Genomic DNA, 20,766 nt, shown 5'->3' with positions numbered 1-20,766 from the left:
TTAACTTGAGCAGTTAACAACAACACTTATCAAATAGTATTTTTTTAATGACTACTGATAGCCCTCGTCAGAAAGAAGCGGGTATCTACCAGACGGGTGACATTTCTGCCAAGTGTGCAATCATGCGGTGCCATGCGGACCACTGGTCACATTGCACTCGGCCCGAAAGACATTGCAACACTGCAGTCCACCAAGAGCGTGCTGCTGCAGAGGAGACATGAGGAAACACATCCCTCCGCTCTGCCTCGCAAATGTTTGCTCTCAGGTTTCCCAAAGACGTGGGCACAGCAGCCTCGTGCACGGAACACCGGCGTCGCTGTACTTCAACTAGGAGGCTTGTCTGTCATGTTCGGGCATGCAAACTGCAAAAAATGGAAACGTCAATGGCGTTTCTACATGGAAAACATCGCTAACGCAACTACAACAACACTCGCTAACAACAACACTGCAGTACAGTGGAGTCACCAATTTGGAACGCCTCAAAAGTGGTACAATTTGGAGTTCAAAATCAAATTTCGGGGAAAGAAAATCATGGAATTCAAACCATAATCATGCTTTCCGTTGATTATTATGTGTTTTTTTACACAAAAGAATGGTACCAGTGAGAAACCAGAAATGGATGTAGCATGTTGGCCACAGAGTCAGGAGATCTGGAAGATCTGAGTTTGCGTCTCTATTTGGGCATCTCTGTGTGGAGTTAGCATGTCCTCCCCGTGCGTGTGTGGGTTTTCTCCGGGTACTCCAGCTTCCTCCCACATTCCAAAACATGCATGTTAGGTTAATAAGCGACTCTAAATTGTCCATTGGTATGAATTTGGCTGTGTACTGTATGGTTGTTTGTCTGCAGTGATGTGGAAAAGTGTTTGCCCCCTTCCTGATTTCTTATTTTTTTGCATGTTTGTCACATTTAAATGTTGCAGATCATCAAACAAATGTAAATATTAGTCAATGACAACACAACTGAACACAAAATGCAGTTTTTAAATGACACATTTTATTATTAAAGGAGAAAAAAAATCCAAACCTACATGGTCCTGTGTGAAAAAGTGATTGTCCCCCCTGTTAAAACATAACTTAACTGAGATTAATTGAGATCTACAGTATCAGTTTGGAAATGGTTACAAAGCCATTTCTAAAGCTTTGGGACTCCAGCAAACCACAGTGAGAGCCATTATCCACAAATGGCAAAAACACGGAACAGGAGTGGCCGGCCAACCAAAATGACCCAAGAGCGCAGCGACAACTCATCCAAGAACATTAATGCTCGTCTCAGTTTTGCCAGAAAACATATTGATGATCTCCAAGACATTTGGGAAAATACTCTGTGGTCTGACAAGACAAAAGTTTAACTTTTTGGAAGTTGCGTGTTCCATTATATCTGGCATAAAAGTAACGCTGCATTTCAAAAAAGAACATCATACCAACAGTGAAATATGGTGGTGGTAGTGTGATGGTCTAGGGCTGTTTTGCTGCTTCGGGAACTGGAAGACTTGCTGTGATAAATGAAACCATGAATTCTGCTGTCTACCAAAAATCCCAAAGGAGAATGTCTGGCCATCTGTTTGTGACCTTAAGCTGAAATCAACTTGGGTTCTGCAGCAGGACAATGATCCAAAACACACCAGCAAGTCCACCTCTGAATGACTGAAGAAAAACAAAATGAAGACTTTGGAGTGGCCTCGTCAAAGTCCTGACCTGAATCCTATTGAGATGCTGTGTAAAAAGTGCTTCATGCTGGAAAACCATCCAATGTGACTGAATTACAACAATTCTGCAAAGATGAGCGGGCCAAAATTCCTCCACAGCGCTTTAAGAGACTCATTGCAAGTTATCGCAAACGCTTGATTGCAGTTGTTGCTGCAAAAGGGTGGCCCAACCAGTTATTAGGTTCAGGGGGCTTTTTCACTTTTTCACACAGTGCCATGTAGGTTTGGATTTTTTTCTCCCTTAATAATAAAAACTTTCATTTAAAAACTGCATTTTGTGTTCAGCTGTGTTGTCATTGACTAATATTTAAATTTGTTTGATGATCTGACACATTTAAATGTGACAAACATGCACAAAATAAGACATCGGGAAGGTGGCAAACACTTTTTCACACCGCTGTATATGTGCCCTGCGATTGGCTGGCAACCAGTCCAGGGTGTACCCTGCCTCTTGCCCAAAGTCAGTTGGGATAGGCTCCAGCATACCCCCGCGACCCTAGTGAGGACACAGCATAGAAAATGAATGAATGAAAAAAAATGAAGGGTTAACTTATGAAGAATGTTCAAATGTTGCTTGCATTGCCTGCACAGTTAATGAAGCTGTTATGATGGCCACAGCTTGAGCCTGGAACTTTATTATTTCGTGTTTCTATGCAAACATTGGTTTTGGAACTTGGAAGTCAACCAGCATCATGGAATGGATTTTGTTTGACTTTGGAGGCGCCACTGTCACCATGAAGTCAGTGAACAGAATTGCTAGGATTATTTTTTCCTGATAATATCCACTTATTGCGAGGCAGAATTTGTAAGGGCGGCCCCGAAAGCCAATGAAAAAATCTGCCACTTATGTCCACTCGGCTGCTTGAATGACAAACTGTGGTTTATCAATTTTGTTTATACAGTTACTTCACTGCTCTGTATTAAATATAAAATACATACATGCCCTTAATATAGGCTGGGGAATATAGCATTTGTTTGCTATGCCTGTTATCGCAACCATACAGTATATTGTAGTCATAAATATGGAATTAACCATCAAATATTGTTGTATTTGTGTTAACCTACTTAATTTATTATGCAAAAGACTACAAAAGCCTGCGTCTGTGCATGTTCTCCGCCTGGGCCAGCTGTCACTAGTATGCTTGACCCAGTTTACCCCAAAAAGGGGGCTTGGCTGAACGACAGCCATTTGGCCAATTGTGTGCTCCAGAAAAGAGAAATAACGCAGTTTGCCTTTGATTAGGGGGTCAGCGAGGACGCAGACTGTTTGTCCCCACTTCTTGGATGCCCTTCATGGGACTACCATCACATTGGGCCAGCGTGAGCCAATTGGTTACTCTCTGTGAAGCTGTTGCTAAGGGCAGGGGTCGTGAATGATGGCGAGAAGAAGCATCGCGTCCCTTTAATGTCTCATCTTTTCATTACGCAGCACGTAGGCACATTGTGACCGGGTGATTGACAGCCTTCCAAAAGTGTCTTTTGGCGGTTTTAAAGGTCGCCTCCACATTGACGCTATTTATAATCCTGTTTGATTGCCGATCCGAATTAAAGGCACTATCTTAACATGTGATGTCAGGGCACTTGACTCTTTATGACCAACTGTTGGATGAAGGCAGGGAAATAGTTTATTTATTAATGTTTGACTTGGCACTTAAAGTACATACAGTATTCCACACAGCCAAAAGAGCACTTTTGCATAAACAAATATAGACAATGGTTTTGAAGGTGATGCAAGACTTTTGAAAGGGGAATGAACATTAGCCAAGAGTCAACTTAAATGGTGTTACGTTTGTAGTTTGCAGCAACTAAGCAGCGTTTAACTTAAAATGAAGTCTGCCTAGCAACAAGTGGCAGTGGTAACATGACCTGAAAATAATCTGAGCCGCTCTTTGATCTACTGCAAGTTCTTGAGAATCATTTTTGTCTTTGCAATTAATGTTAACCATTAACAGATTTTGCATTGATCTGGTTTGCGCTGGTCTACCTAATGCAGAGGCCGCAAGGCAACCAGCCATAGCAGTGCGTAGCTTAAATGTGCTTAATGAAAACCAAGTCGCAACAAGTGGCCATAAAAAAATATTAAAAAAAAAAAAAGTCCCTCAAAGAATAAATCAAAATTCAAAACTTTTAAAAAGCAAAGTCACCCAGTATGACTGCAAGGATCCTTATTTAGCAGAGTAGCATTGCCAAGTAGATATTTTAACTTTATACATCTTGCCGTGAGCTGGTTTGTACTGGTGTACCTAATGAAAAGGCTGCAAGTGCCCATTTCAAGGCAACCATCCAGAGCAATGTTTAACTTAAGTGTGCTAAATTAGGAGACACTTTTCTCCTGTCAGTAAATCCCCAGTAAATCCCCGATCAGCCTCCTCCCAAAGCAGCTATACCTGCCCCACATAACGTAACCCCATAAGGACTTTACACAACTACATTATAGCGCATGCAGAGCAGTTTGCGCTACTCAGTAAAGAAAAGTCAAAAGCCCAAGTAGAGTTTCTTCATTTATTTGCACAATATAAAATTAACATTTTAGGACAAACAAAATGAGCCCTAAGACCTTGATGAAGCAGTTAGACAATGGGATGCAAATGAACAGGAAAATGAGTCAAGGCACGCCATGTTAACAGTAATGGTACGTCAAGAGAGCCCTTTAAGCTCAGCATTAAAACAGCCTTTTAAGTTAAACCACAAGAAAGGAGGGACAGAATAACCAGCATTCAAATTCTCCTACAGTCAAACCTTTTATTCACGCTCAACAAACCCATGGTGAAATTTGCAATGGACAAAGCAGAGAGCTGTGCTTTATCTGGACAGTTAAACCTCAACCAAGCACTGAAGTGTCCTGCTCAGCCAGGGCGCTGTGCTGCAGGTGTCACTGGTTACGGAGGACAGGGAGGCTGAAGTGTTAGGAAAACACAAGGGGGGGGGTCGTTCCCATGACATCCCATAAAGTCCCAGGGGAGTTAGAGAGGAGGGAAAAAAATATATGTATATATAGTGGTTTCTATCTCATGAAGTTTCCCCCTCCAATTTCTCGCTTGTATCTATTGGTGAGGTGGTCCGCTTGCATGGTGAGCTTGGACAAAACCCCAAAGAGTCCTCGAAGGTGGAAGTGAAACTGGTGCTCCAGGTCCACATTGTCATCCAGGGGCAACTCCCTGGTGACAGGCTGCTGCTCTTCCTGCTTCACCGCCATCTCCAGGAAGCTGGTGCCACTGCTCATCTCCCGCTTGAGCAGACCCCACTCCATGTCGTTCTTGATGGACTTGAGGAGGAGGTAATGCTCGTACATGTCCCTCTGCTGCTTGTTACACGGTGGGTCTTCCTCATTGTTGTTGGTCTCTACCTGGCTGGCTGCCTGCTCCTCCAGGGGCATGTCTCGCAGCAGGCTGGGCACCATGATGGTCTCGTCCATGTTGTTTGCAGCCGCGATGAAGCGGTGCATGACGTTGATGAGGGAGTGCTTGTTGGTGGCTGAGTCGCTGCTGATCTGCATCATGGCTGAAGGCTTTCGGTTTGGCTTGGGTTACAGTGTGGCTGGCTGGCGGGCGGGTGGCGTTTAGGCTTGAGAGGCTTTGAGATCTGCAAAAACGGATGTACATGATATGGATAAAAAAAAAAAAAGGTCCACAGAAGCATGGCCTACTCATAAGCACCAAACTGCGTTTCATCGTGCATGACCTTGACTTCCTACATCAAAGAATAATGTGCTTCCAAAAACAAACTTACCTGATTTTACTTGGTAATATGGTGGAATGTTTCCGGATGTTTCGGTGGATTAAATCCAAGTGGGTTTTAAAATAAATAGGGGATCCGTTAACCACCGCCGCCGTGAAGGAAAGTAAGAATTTCCTCGCCTGGCAGGCAGCCTGGATCCGGCTTTTATATCACACAGCCGGCAGGGTTTGCAGTGCGGAAACCCCCAAAACCCCGCCCATCCACCCGTTTACGGTGAGTCAATTGGCCAGTGAGGGGGATGAGGGCGAGTCTTGAGAGCGTCTGATCCAGTTTGAGCCAATCACGATTCACTTGCCTATCAAAGCGCAATTAGCCGTTGGATTCTTTACTCTTGTCAATGCCTTTTTAACAAAAGCACATCAGGCAACATCACAGTGAACATACAATTTGTAATACTACTAAGACAATGCGGCTTTTTTGTCAAGTCTGCATACAGAGCATCGTTGTGTCTTTTGAACCTGACGACTCACGTCGATTTGTTAGACATTAGCGCCACCCGGCGTTTGCTTGGTCAAACAAACAACATAATGTTTAAAGCGTAGTCTCTTTAACGTAAGTATCCATTTGTTACGGTCGCTCAAGTTACTCTTGAATTAAAAAACACTCACCAGGAAATGCTCGTCAAATTGTTTGTCTTGCTTCAGTGTTGCGTTCATTGGCCAGCCGGCAATGCTGCGTTCAAGGCAAGCACAGGTGACTTTAACAACGTCAATGAAACGTGAGGTGGAGCCACAACACCATCAACGTCATTTGTTTCACCTGGTAATAACATTGCCTCCTTTGCACTAGCACTTTCATACACTGTATACCTGTATTGAAAAGAGTTTCATCTTTAAAAAACAATGGTAATGGTTTAGTTTAATTTGGAGAAAGCAGAGGTTATTCAATACGACCACTTCTCCAACTCAGTCATTACTTCCTGTGTTGAACCATTTTCCAAGGAGGAAAGAATAAATACGTGTAATAAACAACTTAATCAGTAATGAAAGAAAAATGAATACAGGAGTGATAACGACACATTGTCTCAGTTTTTGTCATTGTAATCCCGTAGACGTTTCATACTCCTGGAAACATTTTCATTGTAAACATTGTTTTTGTCCTCTCAGATCATTTTTAAGAGTATTGATACTTTTACTGGCCTTAATAAAAACGCATGTTTTGACGTCACTATTTCCACCTACTTTGATTGCAAAGTTGGCAGCCTGTTTTTCTATTGAGGTAACATCCATTTAATTGATTTCACGCATCTGTTCTCAACCCATTTGGTTTAATAAGGACCCCAGTCCGGATCACATCATTCAAGGGCTTTGCTCAAACTCAAACAGCCACTCTACCCTTCATTCCAGACATTTTTCTTCTAACCTGGCACTTGACGTAGCACTGTTTTCTCCTTCTTGAGTAAAAGTATTGAGTGTGGTGATGTCCTCCTTCAGCTGTTTGACGATATTCTGGCGATTTTTTTATTCTACGGTTTCTTCGTTTGTCTTTGTTATTCAGATATCGCCTTCCTGATCTGATATCTCCTTTTTTGCCCCCCTACTTTACTCTGAATTCTCTCTCCGTTGGTCTGTGATATTTCATAAACTTCCTGCGTTGTTGTAACCATCTCCTGCTGTGATCCCCATGCTCCCTCATCCATCATCTGGAACATCTTTTGTTTCCTGGGACTCGTCTGTGTCCCATGACTCTGTTGCTAGGTAACTGCTTTGATTTGCTCGGTAGTGTCAGTTGGCTTGGCTCGCTAGCCTCAAACACTTTCCCCCCCTCAACAAATAAGTACCTCATGCCGGACGATATTCAAGCAGAGGTTATCAGCAAAGAATCCCGTAATTGTAGTCAGGAAAAGCAACAATGTAGTCCAAAACTCCGATAACAATGCAGCGCTCGCACTTCAACAGGAAGTGACGGAATGCTCTTTCTTTTGGCTAGTTGCAGTAATTCGGTGCCGCTTGTACATGACTTATGTCACAAATAAATTGTTAATACATTTGGTGTATTTTTTTAAACTGCATTAAATAATATCAGTTGAATATTTGAGTGAATTCACATTTATTTTCCTCCATTATTTCACAAAGGCAAAGCAATTAAACACGGATGACTTTGATATGATGTCGTGGGTTATTGCCATTGGCACTTTATGTACGCTGGCAGCTTAATATCCCTCACAAATGACCACACACATTCCCTTGTCAGCTCATCGTATTCTTACTTAGGCACATTTTATCAACATTACAAAACAAGGCAACTGCATTATTCAAAGACAATAAATGTCAACACAGTGAGAGGTACTTTAGCAAGATCTACATAATGAACGTTAGATGTGATATTCATTCTTATCTAAGTAAACAAGAAACAAAATGAAATGCTTGGGGTCCCTTATTGACGGGGAAAACTACCTTTTCCTCTTTATACTCCCTTTACAAAATTCCCTTCTGCTCCTCAGCTGTGATCCTCAGCCGTGGGCCGTGTGAGTGGGTAAAAAGGCAGCATGTTTGGTGTGTCACTCTAAAAAGGTTTAAAATCCCAGGAGGGTCAGTCGTGTCTGTTGGGAGCAGCACGGCAAGTCACCTTTGAAAGACAAAGCTTTATTTTTTTTTAATCGCTCGCTAACACGATGCATTGAAGCACCTTACTTACAGGCGGCCGCGTCCGCACTTAGACCATCTCGTACTGGTTGTTTGTGATGTATCGAGACAAGCAGCAGGCCAGGAATATTCCAATGAGCTGAGTGGAGAAATAAACATAATGATATTGATCGTTATTCATCGTAAATGTGCCTCATTGATTTCTCATACAAAAAAATTGATTCTTTAATTTTGCCTTGTTCACAGTTCAGTAGTTGAGTGACTATGTAACCGAACTTTTTTTTTTTTTCTGTTGCTCCCTTCCTGTGCGTCTCTTCTTACCCCTTTTCCACCCTGACTGGTTCGGAGCTGGTCCAGAGTAGGTTTGGTTTTCCATTACCATGGTTCCTTCCACAGGGGTGCTGAACTGGTGCCGTATTTTTTGGTTCATTTTTTGGTTTGAATAAGGAAGTGGAGAAGGTGTTACCGCAAGTAGTTACCCGTCTGTTACCTCCTTTTCAACTTAACTGACTTATTTTTTGTAAATATGAGATCCAGAGTAGACTTTAATTTAGTCAGCAAGTGCTGGAATTTTACCGTCCTACTACACAAATGTCTGAAAATATTTTTCTACCACCGACCACAACGGCAATCAAACAATGCAGTGAATGATGTGGAGGATTATTAAAATTGAAATTCGTTTGCACATTAATTCATATAAGGGATGTCCGATATTGGCTTTTTTGGCGAATGAACATATGAACTCTCAATGTCAGATTGCGATATCAACCGATACCGATATGTGTAACAGGACTGGACTTAATGTATTATTATTACTATATATTGTTATTTATTATGTATTATTGCACAACAAATTTGATGTGATTTGTATTTATTGATTTATTCTATCTATCCATCTATCTATCTATCTATCTATCTATCCATCCATCCATCCATCCATCCATCCATCCATCTATCCGATATAGTCCAACTCTCAATTTTACTTGCCATGAAGGGACATCCGGCATCAGTGTGATTCCCTGTCTACCCATTGATATCGAGGCGGCAGAGCCAGGGCCAAGATGAAAGTCAAGCGGCTAGCAAGAAAGTAGAGATTCAAGCCTTCGGTACCTTCTATCATCATGGGAAACGTGAATTCTCTACCGAGCAAGATTGATGAGCTGGCAAGAACGTCTAGACCTTCAGGGAGTGCAGGTTATTTGTGCTTCACTGAATGGCTAACAGCTAGCATCCCAGATTAACGTGGAGCTAGCCGACTTCAGGGCAGTCAGACCGGGCGCCTGTGGAAAGCGCAAAGGATGTGTGCTTGCTTTATGTGAACAAACTGGTGTCATCCTGGCCATGTGAACATTAAAAATGTCCATCTATACAGCATTATTTTTAAATTGGTTTTCATTTTCGGGAAAAGACCCAATACCACATTTTATGCCAATATTGAGCCGATAGTATCGGTGGGCTGATATTATCGGACATCCCTACTTAATATTAAATTACTGTTTATTATGAAGGAGTGTATTTCCACCGCCTACACACTATAAATATAAACATAAGTCACCGTCTAGGTTTGTTCCTTTAATCCACACACATTTTACATTTAGATTGTTTTTTATGGTTATTTCTAGCATACAATCGTGTATTGTATTTTATTTTGGAGAGCAGGAATTGTTTCATCTCCGTGACAAAGCTTTGTTTAGTCAGTGCTTTATGGTAACGTTCAAGAACAAAAACAGCAGTCTTATATAACAGTTATTCTTTACTTGAATATTAGATAATAGTAATAGTAGAGACCAACATCTTTTAAATGATTGATTCCCTGGTTTCAATCTGACGGAAAATGAATAATCTTCAAAATAAAAGCTCCAGGCAAGTCATTGCTTTTTATCTGGACATTTAACAAAATAAACATTTAAATTGCGTGACTCATGCTGATCTTCCTTTTGTTATTTCCTGATCGGAGGCGTAACCCTTGTGACGTAATGACACGGCTCCTCAGGACAGTGGAAGATGAATCTGGTGTAGAGCTTGTCGTCCAAGGCCAACACAGATTCAACTCCAGTTCTGAACTAAATCTGCATCAGAACCAAAGTAGGCAGCAGAGGAAAAGGGGTATCTGGGCCCATCAAGGAGAACATTCTATTTTTTTTTCCACGCAATTAGAGATCATACTACAGTGTTCTAACGTGCCTGCTAATTTAAAACTCAAATGTCAGGGTTTTTGTACAAAAAAATCATTGTTTTCTATATTGACACGGCAATGTGTGTTTTGAAGATTTGAATTTATTCTGTATAAGGATGTATATTTAATTTTGCTTGTAAAAATACGTCTTTTTAATTCTCCTTTTTTAGGAAAATCAAATGTGAATTTTTTTCATAAAGGATTTTCATTCTAGTTGTGTGTTTTCAATTCCACTGTTACAATAAATAACCCTAAATTGTTTATCTGTGCATATTCATTTCACATGTTTCAAAATTATACAAACATTTACAGAATAAATAGTTGAGAGTGGGCTAATCGTACATGATCCCAAATACAGGTTGGAGGTTCAAATAATTGTGATTTTTATTTCTGCCAAAATAGCCCCGCCTTGCTAAAACCTGTAATCCATGCAAATTATGGAAACATACCTGGAAGAATGCGATTCCAAAGGAGATGCCAGCAATGATCCCCAGGTTGGCCTCCATCACGTTAGTCACTAGCGCAAAGCAGCCCTGCGGGGCACAAAAAATCATCACTGACTGAAAGTTCTTTGCATGTTTTTTCTTAGAATACTAACAAGGTAGACTGTCAATCATATGGAATTTGATCAAATGTTTGCAAAAGCAAGGTAATGTTGTGTTGTCTGTTCTTCTTGAAGTAATGGACACATAATGGAGTTGACTACATGGCAGAGGGCGTACACAAGTCAGGCCCAACGACTGTTGTTTGCTGCCTAAATGAACAACGGAAGAAATCAAAACAGGAAGTACACTTTCTGTTGTGTTTACAATAATGCTAATGCTAAAAAGTATGTAAAAGTAAGTTATAGTAAATCAAAGTTTGGAGCAGGACCATTTTAAACTAGACAATAACAGTGTGTTATAAGTGTTATAACACACTGAAAGTGAAATTATGAAATTAGCCTATACATGTTTGTACGCTGTCGCAATTTGGTGCTTAAACAAGGTGTTTTCATTTTCCAAGTAATTTCTCTGTATTCATCTGAAATGAACGTTAAAAATGTTATTAAAGGAACTTTCTGCAATGAGTTCCCCAGCTGCCTAGAGGGCGCCAACATTCCAATGGGCTGCAAGCATTGCATCCTTCACTTTTCCTGCTTTGACAATGTGCTCTTCCTACTTTGAGTACGTAAGGTACAGGCCGTGTAACACACACGTTGGTTGCAAGTTAATGATAGCGATTTGGCACAGTTCTGCTACTCATGTCCTTGAATGTGCTGCATAGCTTATAACAACATGAATGTACTGTAAATTGTTGGTCACCTTTCTGAGACTGCTTTTGTGTGTGTGTGTGTGTGTGTGTGTGTGTGTGTGTGTGCGTGTGTGTATGCACTACAACATGTATGTGAATACCAGACAGACGTGAGTGACAGCCATGAACGGCAGTTATTTTATTTGGGCCGAAACAATTTTTATGCAGTTTAACTGTTTAACTAATCATGAAAATGTTGACTTTTTTTGTACAATCTGTTCTTTTAAAACACTATTAACAGATTCTAGCCAGTGGTGGTGGTGGTGTTATACTTTTTGGTTGGAAAAAAATGCAATCCTGAGCCAGTTGCATACAGTCCCTTTAAGAAATTCTATAATTGTATCAATATAATCAAAGAAATGTGTACCCCATGTCAAACTAACGACAAAATTCTGAACTCACGGTCGTGTACACTTCATTCTGGGCTTTCTCCAGGTCTTTCAGGGTTTCCGGGGAACAGTTGGTGTTGACTTTGCAGCAGCTGGCAGGGATTCCATTGTCTTTAAAGTAGTCTGTGTCAGCCCAGTCTGTGTAATTTTTCACCCCGCAGCAATGTAACTGAAAAAGACAACACATGCGCGAGAAAAGTCTGTCAAATATAATGGAATTTAATTGAAATGGAAACAATAAAAGGGTTATTAACGAGATCGTAGAACCGCTGACGTACATCAGTAACTTATCATTCCAGACTGGTAAATTTCCTAATAAAATTAAAACAGCTAAAGTAGTACCAATCTTCAGAAACGGAGACATTTACAAACTACCGACCAGTTTCCTTATTACCACAATTTTCTAAAATTATCGAGAAGCTATTCAATAACAGGTTGGAAAAATGGTTTTGGTTTGATTTGGTTTAGTTTATTTGAACATGAAGGTTACAATGGAATACATCTCATGAATCATTCTTTGACAGTTCCACATGTCCAAAAGGAGTAGGAAGAAGCAAAGCTTATTTAATCCTACCCCCCATCCATTCTACATCTAGTACAGTACATGTAGTTCACTTCCTGCATTCCATGTCATGTTTTCTGTGATAGTCAGGATAATACATAATAGATAACGGTAAGACAGCCCCCCCCCCCCCCAAAAAAAATTAAATATATATATACATATACATTAATAATAATAATAACAACAACAACAATAATAATAATAATAACAATAACAATAATTAATAAATAAATAAAGAACTTTTTTATAAACAAAAAAAACAAAAACATAACAAACCTGACAGAACAATCAAGACTCAATACAATACAAGCCTTGTATTTAGCAAACATCAACTGCTTGTATTGTTTTTTGAATTTGCTCATCTCTGTACATTGTTTTAGTTCCTTACTCAATCCGTTCCATAATTTAATTCCACACACGGAAATGCTGTGGGTTTTCAGCGTAGTTCTCGCATATAAATGTTTTAAGTTTAATTTTCCTCTAAGATCATATTTCTCCTCTCTGATTGAGAAATACTGTATGAGGTTTTTGGGTAAGGAGTTGTTATTAACTTTGAACATTATTCTAGCGATTTGAAAGTGTACTAAATCTGCAAATTTTAATATCTGCGATTTTAAAAATAGAGGGTTTGTATGTTCTCTATACTTGGCATTGTGAATGATCCTTACAGATCTTTTTTGCAGTACAGTGAGTGAGTGAAGATTGCTTTTGTAATTATTTCCCCATATCTCCACACAATACATTAGATATGGTAATACTAAGGAACAGTACAGAGTGTGGAGTGATTTTTGGTCAAGAACATATTTTGCTTTATTCAATATAGAGATATTTCTCACCACCTTTTGTTGTATATATTTAATATGAGATTTCCAACTCATTTTTTCATCTATTACAACCCCAAGGAATTTATATTCTTCCACTTTTTCAATATCCACTCCATTAATTTGTATTTGGTCGTACGTATCCTTTCTGCTATTACCGAATAGCATTATTTTAGTTTTACTTAAATTCAGGGATAATCTGTTCCTATCAAACCATGATTTTAATATGACCATTTCATCCTTGACCTTTTTAATGAGTTCTTGTGTGCTTTCACCAAAACAGAAAGCGGTGGTATCATCCGCGAATAATACCAATTTTAAGTCCTTTGTTACTTTCCAAATGTCGTTGATGTACAAATTAAACAGTTTTGGTCCCAGTATGGACCCCTGGGGTACTCCACACGTGGTGTATAAACTCCCAGATGTGTATTCTCCTAGCTTTACAAATTGTTTCCTCTTTGCTAGGTAGCTTTTAACCCAATTCAAAACTAATCCTCTAATTCCGTACCTTTCTAATTTTGAAATTAAGATATTGTGATTAATTGTATCGAAGGCTTTTGTCAGATCCATGAATACAGCTGCTGCGCATCTTCTGTTGTCTATGGCAGTAGTGATTTCCTCCGTGATTTCGATCAGTGCCATAGAAGTTGAAATGTTGGCTCTGTATCCATATTGACTGCTAGCAAATAATTCATTCTTATTAATAAATTTGTCCAACCTATTATTAAATAGCTTCTCCACAATTTTAGAGAATTGTGGTAACAAGGAAACTGGCCGATAATTTGTAAATTGGGGTTTGTCTCCTTTTTTGAAAATTGGAACCACCTTGGCTGTCCTCATTTTGCTAGGAAATATTCCAGTCTGAAATGATAAATTACTGATATATGTTAACGGGTCTGCGATCTCATTGATGACCCTTTTAACTGTTTCCATTTCGATTCCATGACAATCAGTTGATGTTTTTGCCTTAAAATGTTTAACAATGTCAGTGATCTTCTTCTTGGTTACAGCAGTGAGAAACATAGAATTAAGATTCCTATCAATAATATCATTCCCTTCATCAATTGTGTCTTGTTTTGGAATTTCTTCTTCCAGTTTTGGTCCAATATTTACAAAATAATCATTAAACATTTCAACTACCGCGTTCATGTCATTCCTGTAAGTGTTTCCAACCATGAAATAGTGGGGGTAGTCTGCTTTCTTAATCTTATTCTTTATAATACTATTTAAGATGCCCCAAGTTGCTCTCATGTTATTTTTGTTCTTATCAAGTACATGACAATAATATTCCCTCTTACACGCTCTCAAGATAGTTGTCAACTTGTTTTTGTAAGTCTTATACTTTTGTTCTGCTTCTTTAGTCTGTTGAATGATGAATGTCCTGTATAATGTGTTCTTCTTCTTACAGGCGTTTTTTAGTCCTTTTGTCATCCATGGCTGCTGTTTTTTCTTTTGCTTCTTGGACTTTTCTTGCCAGGGACAGTTCTTATCGTAGAGCTCCATATAAGTACCAAGGAAGCTGTCATATGCTTCATCCACATCTGTTGCACTGTAGACACTCTCCCAAATTTGTTCTTCTGGATCTTTCCTGAAGGCCCGGATGCTGTCCTCTGTACGCAATCTTTGAAAAGTCTTTTTTGCCTCCACCTGTCTTTTCTTATAATGTTCATTGTAAATAGTGAACACTGGAAGATGATCACTGATATCACTAATTAGCAGGCCACTGATGGTGTTGTTATCAAAGCCATTGGTGAATATACAGTATTATCGATGAGGGTGGCACAGTGGTCTGTTATTCTGCTTGGTCTAATAATTTTAGGATATAAACTCAAACTATACATTGTATCTATGAAGTCGTCTATTTCCTTGCACTTGTGTGAGTTCAAAAGGTCAATATTGAAGTCTCCACATATAAAAATAGTTTTTTGACCTATGTCTGTAAACGTTGTCTTAATCCAATCCTCAAATATTGCAATCTTTGACTTTGGAGTTCTATACACACAACTTATTAACACATTTTTGCTTTTTTCTTTACAGATTTCAATTGTTATGTGTCAATAAGAACGAATTACTTACGGACAGCCAATGCGGATACAGAGGTAACATTTCAACCTCCATGGCAATGATCAAAACAACACTATAGACCACAGAAAGTGTGTAGCTGCAGTATTTATGGATCTGACAATTAATCACAACATCCTAATTACAAAATTGGAAAGGTACGGAATCAGAGGGTTGGTTTTGAATTGGGTCAAAAGCTACCTAGCTAACAGGAAGCAATATGTGAAGCTAGGAGAATACACATCTGCAAGTTTAAATATTATGTGCGGAGTACCCCAGGGGTCAATACTGGGACCAAAACTGTTCGACTTATAAATTAATGACATCTGTAAAGTGACAAAAGACTTAAAGTTAGTATTATTTGTGGATGATACGACTGCTTTTTGTTCTGGGGAAAGCACACAAGAGTTAATTAAAAACGTCACAGATGAAATGGTCATATTAAAAAGCTGGTTTGATAAAAATAGATTATCGTTGAACCTAAGTCAAACTAAAATAATGTTATTTGGTAATAGCAGAAAGGACTGCACACACAAATACAAGTTGACGGTGTGGACATTGAAAGGATGAATGAAAATAAATTTTTAGGGATCATAATAGATGAAAAGATGAGCTGTAAATTTCACATTAAAAATATACAACATAAAGTGGCGAGAAATACTTCAATATTGAATAAAGTAAAATTTGTCCTTGACCAAAAATCACTCCATACTCTTTACTGTTCTCTGGTATTACCATATCTAACTTACTGTATGGAGATATGGAGTAATAACTAAAAAAAGCAATCTTCACTCGCTAAATGTACTACAAAAAAGATCAGTGAGGATAATCCATAATGCCGCGTATAGAGAACATACAAATCCTTTATTTCTAAAATCACAAATATTAAAATTTGCTGATTTAGTCAATTTTCACACAGCTAAAATAATGTGTAAAGCAAACAATAACCTGTTACCCAAAAATGTCATACAATACTTTCTACAAGAGAGCAAATATGATCTAAGGAAAAAACTCAACTTAAAACATTTATATGCGAGAACAACGCTAAAAACCCACAGCGGAACGGATTGAGTAAGGAATTCAACAACTGCACTAAGATGAGCGATTTCAAGAAACAATACAAGCAGCTGATGTTTGCAAAATACAAGGAAGAAGAGTCTTGAACTTGTTATGTTATATTTATTTGAATTTATTATTATATTGATTATTATATATGATTACTATTTATTATGATTGTCGAAAAACCTTGACAATTATATTACCACTTTGTCACTTGTGCTAAAAAAATCACATATGAAATACAGGAAGTGAATAAATGTACAGCAACAGATGTGAAACGGAATGGGGGATAGGATAAAATAAGCTTTGCTTCTTCCTACTCCTTTTGGACATGTAGAACTGTGAATTGTGAATGTGATGCATTCCATTGTAACTTGTATGCATATTCAAATAAAATTAAACCATTACCATTACGGTATGCTTCATGCAACAATCACATTGTATACTATCCATGCACAAACACATAAGCAAACTTCCCACTTACAGTCCTCTGGATGATGTCCACTGCGGTTCTGCTGCTTTCGGTGCCGTTGTAGGACTTCACTGCATTTTTGTACGCGCTGCCTAATTTAGCTTTTATCTGCAAAAGTTAAAACCACACTGATGATGACCTAGTAATCCGCTTCATTTCAATTTAAAAGACACACATCATGTTCTGGTACCAATAAGTCACCTCGTGCCTGAAGATGAAGCCTGATATACCGGCCACAAGCTCTGCCAAGAACACCACGGTCAGGAACATGGCATACTGTTGGAGGGAAGAAAAAAAACATTCATACAGAATTCAGCATAAAAGTATTGGCTGGACTTTCACTGACCAGTTTGAGCATCCACGGGCTGCCGCGGCATGTAGCAAAGCAACCAAACAGGCCGAAAATGATGATGGCCGCACCGGTGCCGATGAGGACGTATGGCGCGTTGGTGGTCTCGTCGGTAGCCAGCGAGATGTACGCCTCCAAATTGACCTTCCCCCACACACCCACTGCCAGCAGGATCATGCCCGTGAACTGAGGAAGAGCAACCAAGGTGATGATGACATACATACTTAAATTAATACACATTATGTGGACAAAGGTATAGACACACACCTACAAATTAATCAATAGGGTTTGTGCTGAAGACATTTTGGACAACGCTATGCTTCAACAAACCTGTCATACACCAAGCATCATCTTTCCCTCTAACAGCCCACACAAGTGACTTCCCTAATGGGTTTTTTACACTAATGGCTCCAGAAGCCATAAAAAAGTACAGATAAAAGCACTGAACTGTCAGCTGCAGATTGCATGGTACCAAAATAAACAACAGCAACAACAACAACTTGGGGGTATACAGCAAAGCGAGTTTAGTGGGTTAGCGAGGTGTGTTGAGGGTAAAGGCGGGCTTGCCTGCACAACAAAAGTGTATTTTGAAGCGGCCATATCACCATGGTAACATAGGCTACACTTATAACCTGGTCAGCCGAGGGAATACGCTACTTTTACTCACTTTTTGAGATGTGCATCAGGAATAAAATGCGATATTTAACATTAACTCGGCCAATGTTAGCAAACGTGTATGTCACAGCAGTTCTTGCATGAGAACTCAGCCCGTTAGTCTTCTTATATTACAATATTTGTTGGAGGAATAAGCACTCTTGAGGCATCAATCAACAGCATTCTAAAAACAACAAAGTCACAAAGGAGGGGCCACATGGTGGCCGAGAGGTTGTGTTGTCCACACAGTCAGGAGATTGGGAAGATCTGGGTTCAAATCTCCGCTTGGGCGACTCTAAATTGTCCATAGGTAGGAATGTGAGTATGAGTGGCTGTTTGACTATATGTGCCCTGCATATATATACACCGTATGTGCAGAGACATACCACCTCTGGTATGCTGGGACAGGAATACCCTCCTTGCATACCCTCGCGACCCTAATGAGGATAAGCCATGGCAAGTTATAAAGGAAAAAGGTCTCCACAAAACACGTCAACACTGCCACCTAGTGGTCCCAACGAGGCACAGCATTTTATCATTTAGAGCAGTAAAACATGAAAACAATTTCGACACATTTCAAAGACTCCAATTTATTTATTTTTTTAAATGGATGAGTGATGAGTTAATATGTCAAAGTTGTGCAATGTTGAGTGTTGATAAATGAAAAGACTAGTAGGGTATCGGTAGTATAATAATCAGTGTTAAATTGTGCATTTACACGCTCAGCATTATTCTGCCTTGCTGAGCGTGACAGTGTTGCTTTTGGCAGTAATAATTACTTGCTCATCTTGTGTAAAATACACGGGATGAGACCGCTTCGCTTTTGAGTGAAAGTACAGTAGAATAATATGACGTCAACGCCCGTTTCTATAGGAACACGCACTGAGCACAAAGCCAAGAACCGGACTCGATAAATCAAGTTGATAACCACCGTTGCAGTACCATTTAACTTTGTTTGGGGAACTCAGGTTTTGTTGAGCAGCATCTCGAGCACAAATCCCGGGTTTGTTGAGCCACTTTCACAGCGTACCGCCCACATCTTTTGTGGTGCTGCTTTCAAAGAAGTACCCAAATATTATTATCAAGATCCATTGTTAACAGTTGTATTGTTATTTAATTACAAGTAAAACAGTCAAGATTATTACCTGAAGCCATCAACTTTGTTTTCTTGTGCTTAACCAGCAGTTACAGCTATCAGCATACAGATACTACAATGACCAGTGGTTTTCAAAGTGCAGCACGTGAACCGTCTTTCAGAGAGTACAACTGATTAACAATCAATCAAGTTAATAATCAATCAAGTCATAAGTTAGCCTAGCAGGTTAGGAGTAAAAAAATCATGATTTTTCCCAAGCTAATGCGCCTTGCAGCCATTTTCCTTGTTATTCTTTATTTCTTCATTTTGAAATATTCTAACTTAACTGCTTCTGATGACATTAGAAATCTTAAATAATTTTACTGTTGGACTAATTTGAGAAAGTATACATTTTTAATTTGAGAAAAAAGAAAATATTTCTTAAATACAAGAAAAAAAATAGGTCTGGTATTTTTACATGATTTGTTCTTAAAAGGCGGCGGCACCCATGAGCCTCAGTCTGGAGATCGGGGTTCAAATCTCGTGTGCGGTTTGCATGTTCTCCCCAGGCATGTGTGTTTCCGCCCACATTCTAAAAACATGCATGTTATGTTAAATGGTGACTCTAAATGGGCCTTCAGTGTGAATGGCTGTACGTTATATGTGCCCTGTGTTTCTACCGACATCTCCTGCCCGAAGTCGGCTGGGATAGATTCCAGCTCACCCGTGACCCAAATGAGGTTAGATGTTTACTGAATTTGTGTATTGGGTTATTCTTCTGTGACAAAAGTGAAAAATTAACTTGAGAGAAGTGTATAGATAAAGGACTATACCATGATCATAAAATTATCATACCTGATACGGTATACTCAAGTGTTTATTCCCCTCTACCTAAATAAAACAAAAAGTAAACAAATGTTTTTCCACACTTGGTGACATCATCAAGTGCTTGCTTTTAAGGACTCTTTCTTGATCAACAAACCTCGGCAGCAAAGTTTTGAAACGTCACTAAAGTTTGTTTAAAAAGACCAATATTTTACCACAAATGTTTCCTTGTTTAGTTTATTGGTTGTTAGCAGTATTGTTAGCCGCTTTGTAGCCCATTGTTGCCGCTAGCTAGCTTCTTGAGCCCCCCCCCCTTCTCTCCACATCATCGACATGGCCGCAGCTCACCCAGAAAATGAGGCTGTAGGAGATGAGGAAAGTCTTCAGGCAGGTGATCACTGGCTTCGTCTGAAGCCGTCGAGAAGGAGGCGACATTGTTGGTCGGTTACCGTTTAGGCTGGGAAAAAAGTCCAGAACAGTCTCACTAAAAGAGGCGAAGAAAAAGTTCCGAGAGGAAATAATAAATCCCGCAGAAAGCTCAGAGTGGGGGAAGTGACGTAACTGGCCCAGATTCACTTTTTTCCCGAGGGAATCAACTGCTCTGACATCAGCGTCAAGTTACCCGCCATGTTTAAAGAGTTCGTTGTCTGGTATTGTTTTCAAAATAAAGCACTACACTTACGACAAATTGAGCTTAAAAAGAATACCTTCATTTCTGTATAAACAGATTCACTTTGAAATCTAAAATTATTGAAAGAAGTCAACAATTTATCTCAACTAACACATTTTCCCATTAATTTTGAAGTTAAGCGATGTTGAAGACAGTCCAATTTCCTGTTAGGTGCTAGCTATCTGTGAACTTTGAAACGTGATGCTACTTGTTTGTTTTTCTCCCAATTTTATTGTAAAATACGTCTATAATAACCAACCTTGCTATGATATGATATTACATTTTGCTGTAGCCCGTCAGATAAACAACAGTTGACACGCTATCAAAACAA

The 20,766-nt window shown here is 39.3% G+C and overlaps 2 protein-coding genes across 3 annotated transcripts; both read right to left on the bottom strand.

Annotated features, from left to right (window-relative positions):
• Nucleotides 1–4,194: 4,194 nt before the first annotated feature.
• Nucleotides 4,195–5,600, bottom strand: mid1ip1l (MID1 interacting protein 1, like). Its single transcript, XM_054792730.1, has 2 exons — nucleotides 5,436–5,600; nucleotides 4,195–5,288 (listed from the first exon to the last, which is right to left on the bottom strand). Exon 2 carries the CDS (start codon nucleotides 5,203–5,205, stop codon nucleotides 4,711–4,713), a length of 495 nt encoding a protein of 164 aa, XP_054648705.1. The 5' UTR covers nucleotides 5,206–5,288; nucleotides 5,436–5,600; the 3' UTR covers nucleotides 4,195–4,710.
• Nucleotides 5,601–7,476: 1,876 nt separating this feature from the next.
• On the bottom strand, nucleotides 7,477–20,339 carry tspan7 (tetraspanin 7). 2 transcript variants are annotated; one of them, XM_054792728.1, is made up of 8 exons: nucleotides 20,114–20,339; nucleotides 17,209–17,397; nucleotides 17,064–17,138; nucleotides 16,875–16,970; nucleotides 11,901–12,056; nucleotides 10,655–10,738; nucleotides 8,082–8,168; nucleotides 7,477–8,012 (listed from the first exon to the last, which is right to left on the bottom strand). In XM_054792728.1, exons 1-7 carry the CDS (start codon nucleotides 20,198–20,200, stop codon nucleotides 8,100–8,102), a joined length of 756 nt encoding a protein of 251 aa, XP_054648703.1. In that variant the 5' UTR covers nucleotides 20,201–20,339; the 3' UTR covers nucleotides 7,477–8,012; nucleotides 8,082–8,099. The 2 variants fall into 2 exon arrangements, with proteins under 2 accessions (XP_054648703.1, XP_054648704.1); XM_054792729.1 differs by having other exon boundaries at nucleotides 7,477–7,986.
• Between the last annotated feature and the right edge of the window lie 427 nt (nucleotides 20,340–20,766).

This window comes from Dunckerocampus dactyliophorus, chromosome 11 (genome assembly GCF_027744805.1).
Source record: "Dunckerocampus dactyliophorus isolate RoL2022-P2 chromosome 11, RoL_Ddac_1.1, whole genome shotgun sequence".
Classification (NCBI taxonomy): Eukaryota; Metazoa; Chordata; class Actinopteri; order Syngnathiformes; family Syngnathidae; genus Dunckerocampus; species Dunckerocampus dactyliophorus.
This window is presented reverse-complemented; position numbering and strand designations above follow the sequence as displayed.

Coding starts and splice junctions, on each gene's coding strand:
- mid1ip1l (XM_054792730.1), bottom strand. CDS start 5,205: ATGATGCAGATCAGCAGCGACTCAGCCACCAACAAGCACTCCCTCATC.
- tspan7 (XM_054792728.1), bottom strand. CDS start 20,200: ATGTCGCCTCCTTCTCGACGGCTTCAGACGAAGCCAGTGATCACCTGC. Junction 12,057..16,874: donor TGGACATCATCCAGAGGACT/GTAAGTGGGAAG, acceptor TGTCTTTTTCAG/TTACATTGCTGCGGGGTGAA. Junction 8,169..10,654: donor TTGGAATCGCATTCTTCCAG/GTATGTTTCCAT, acceptor TTCTCCACTCAG/CTCATTGGAATATTCCTGGC.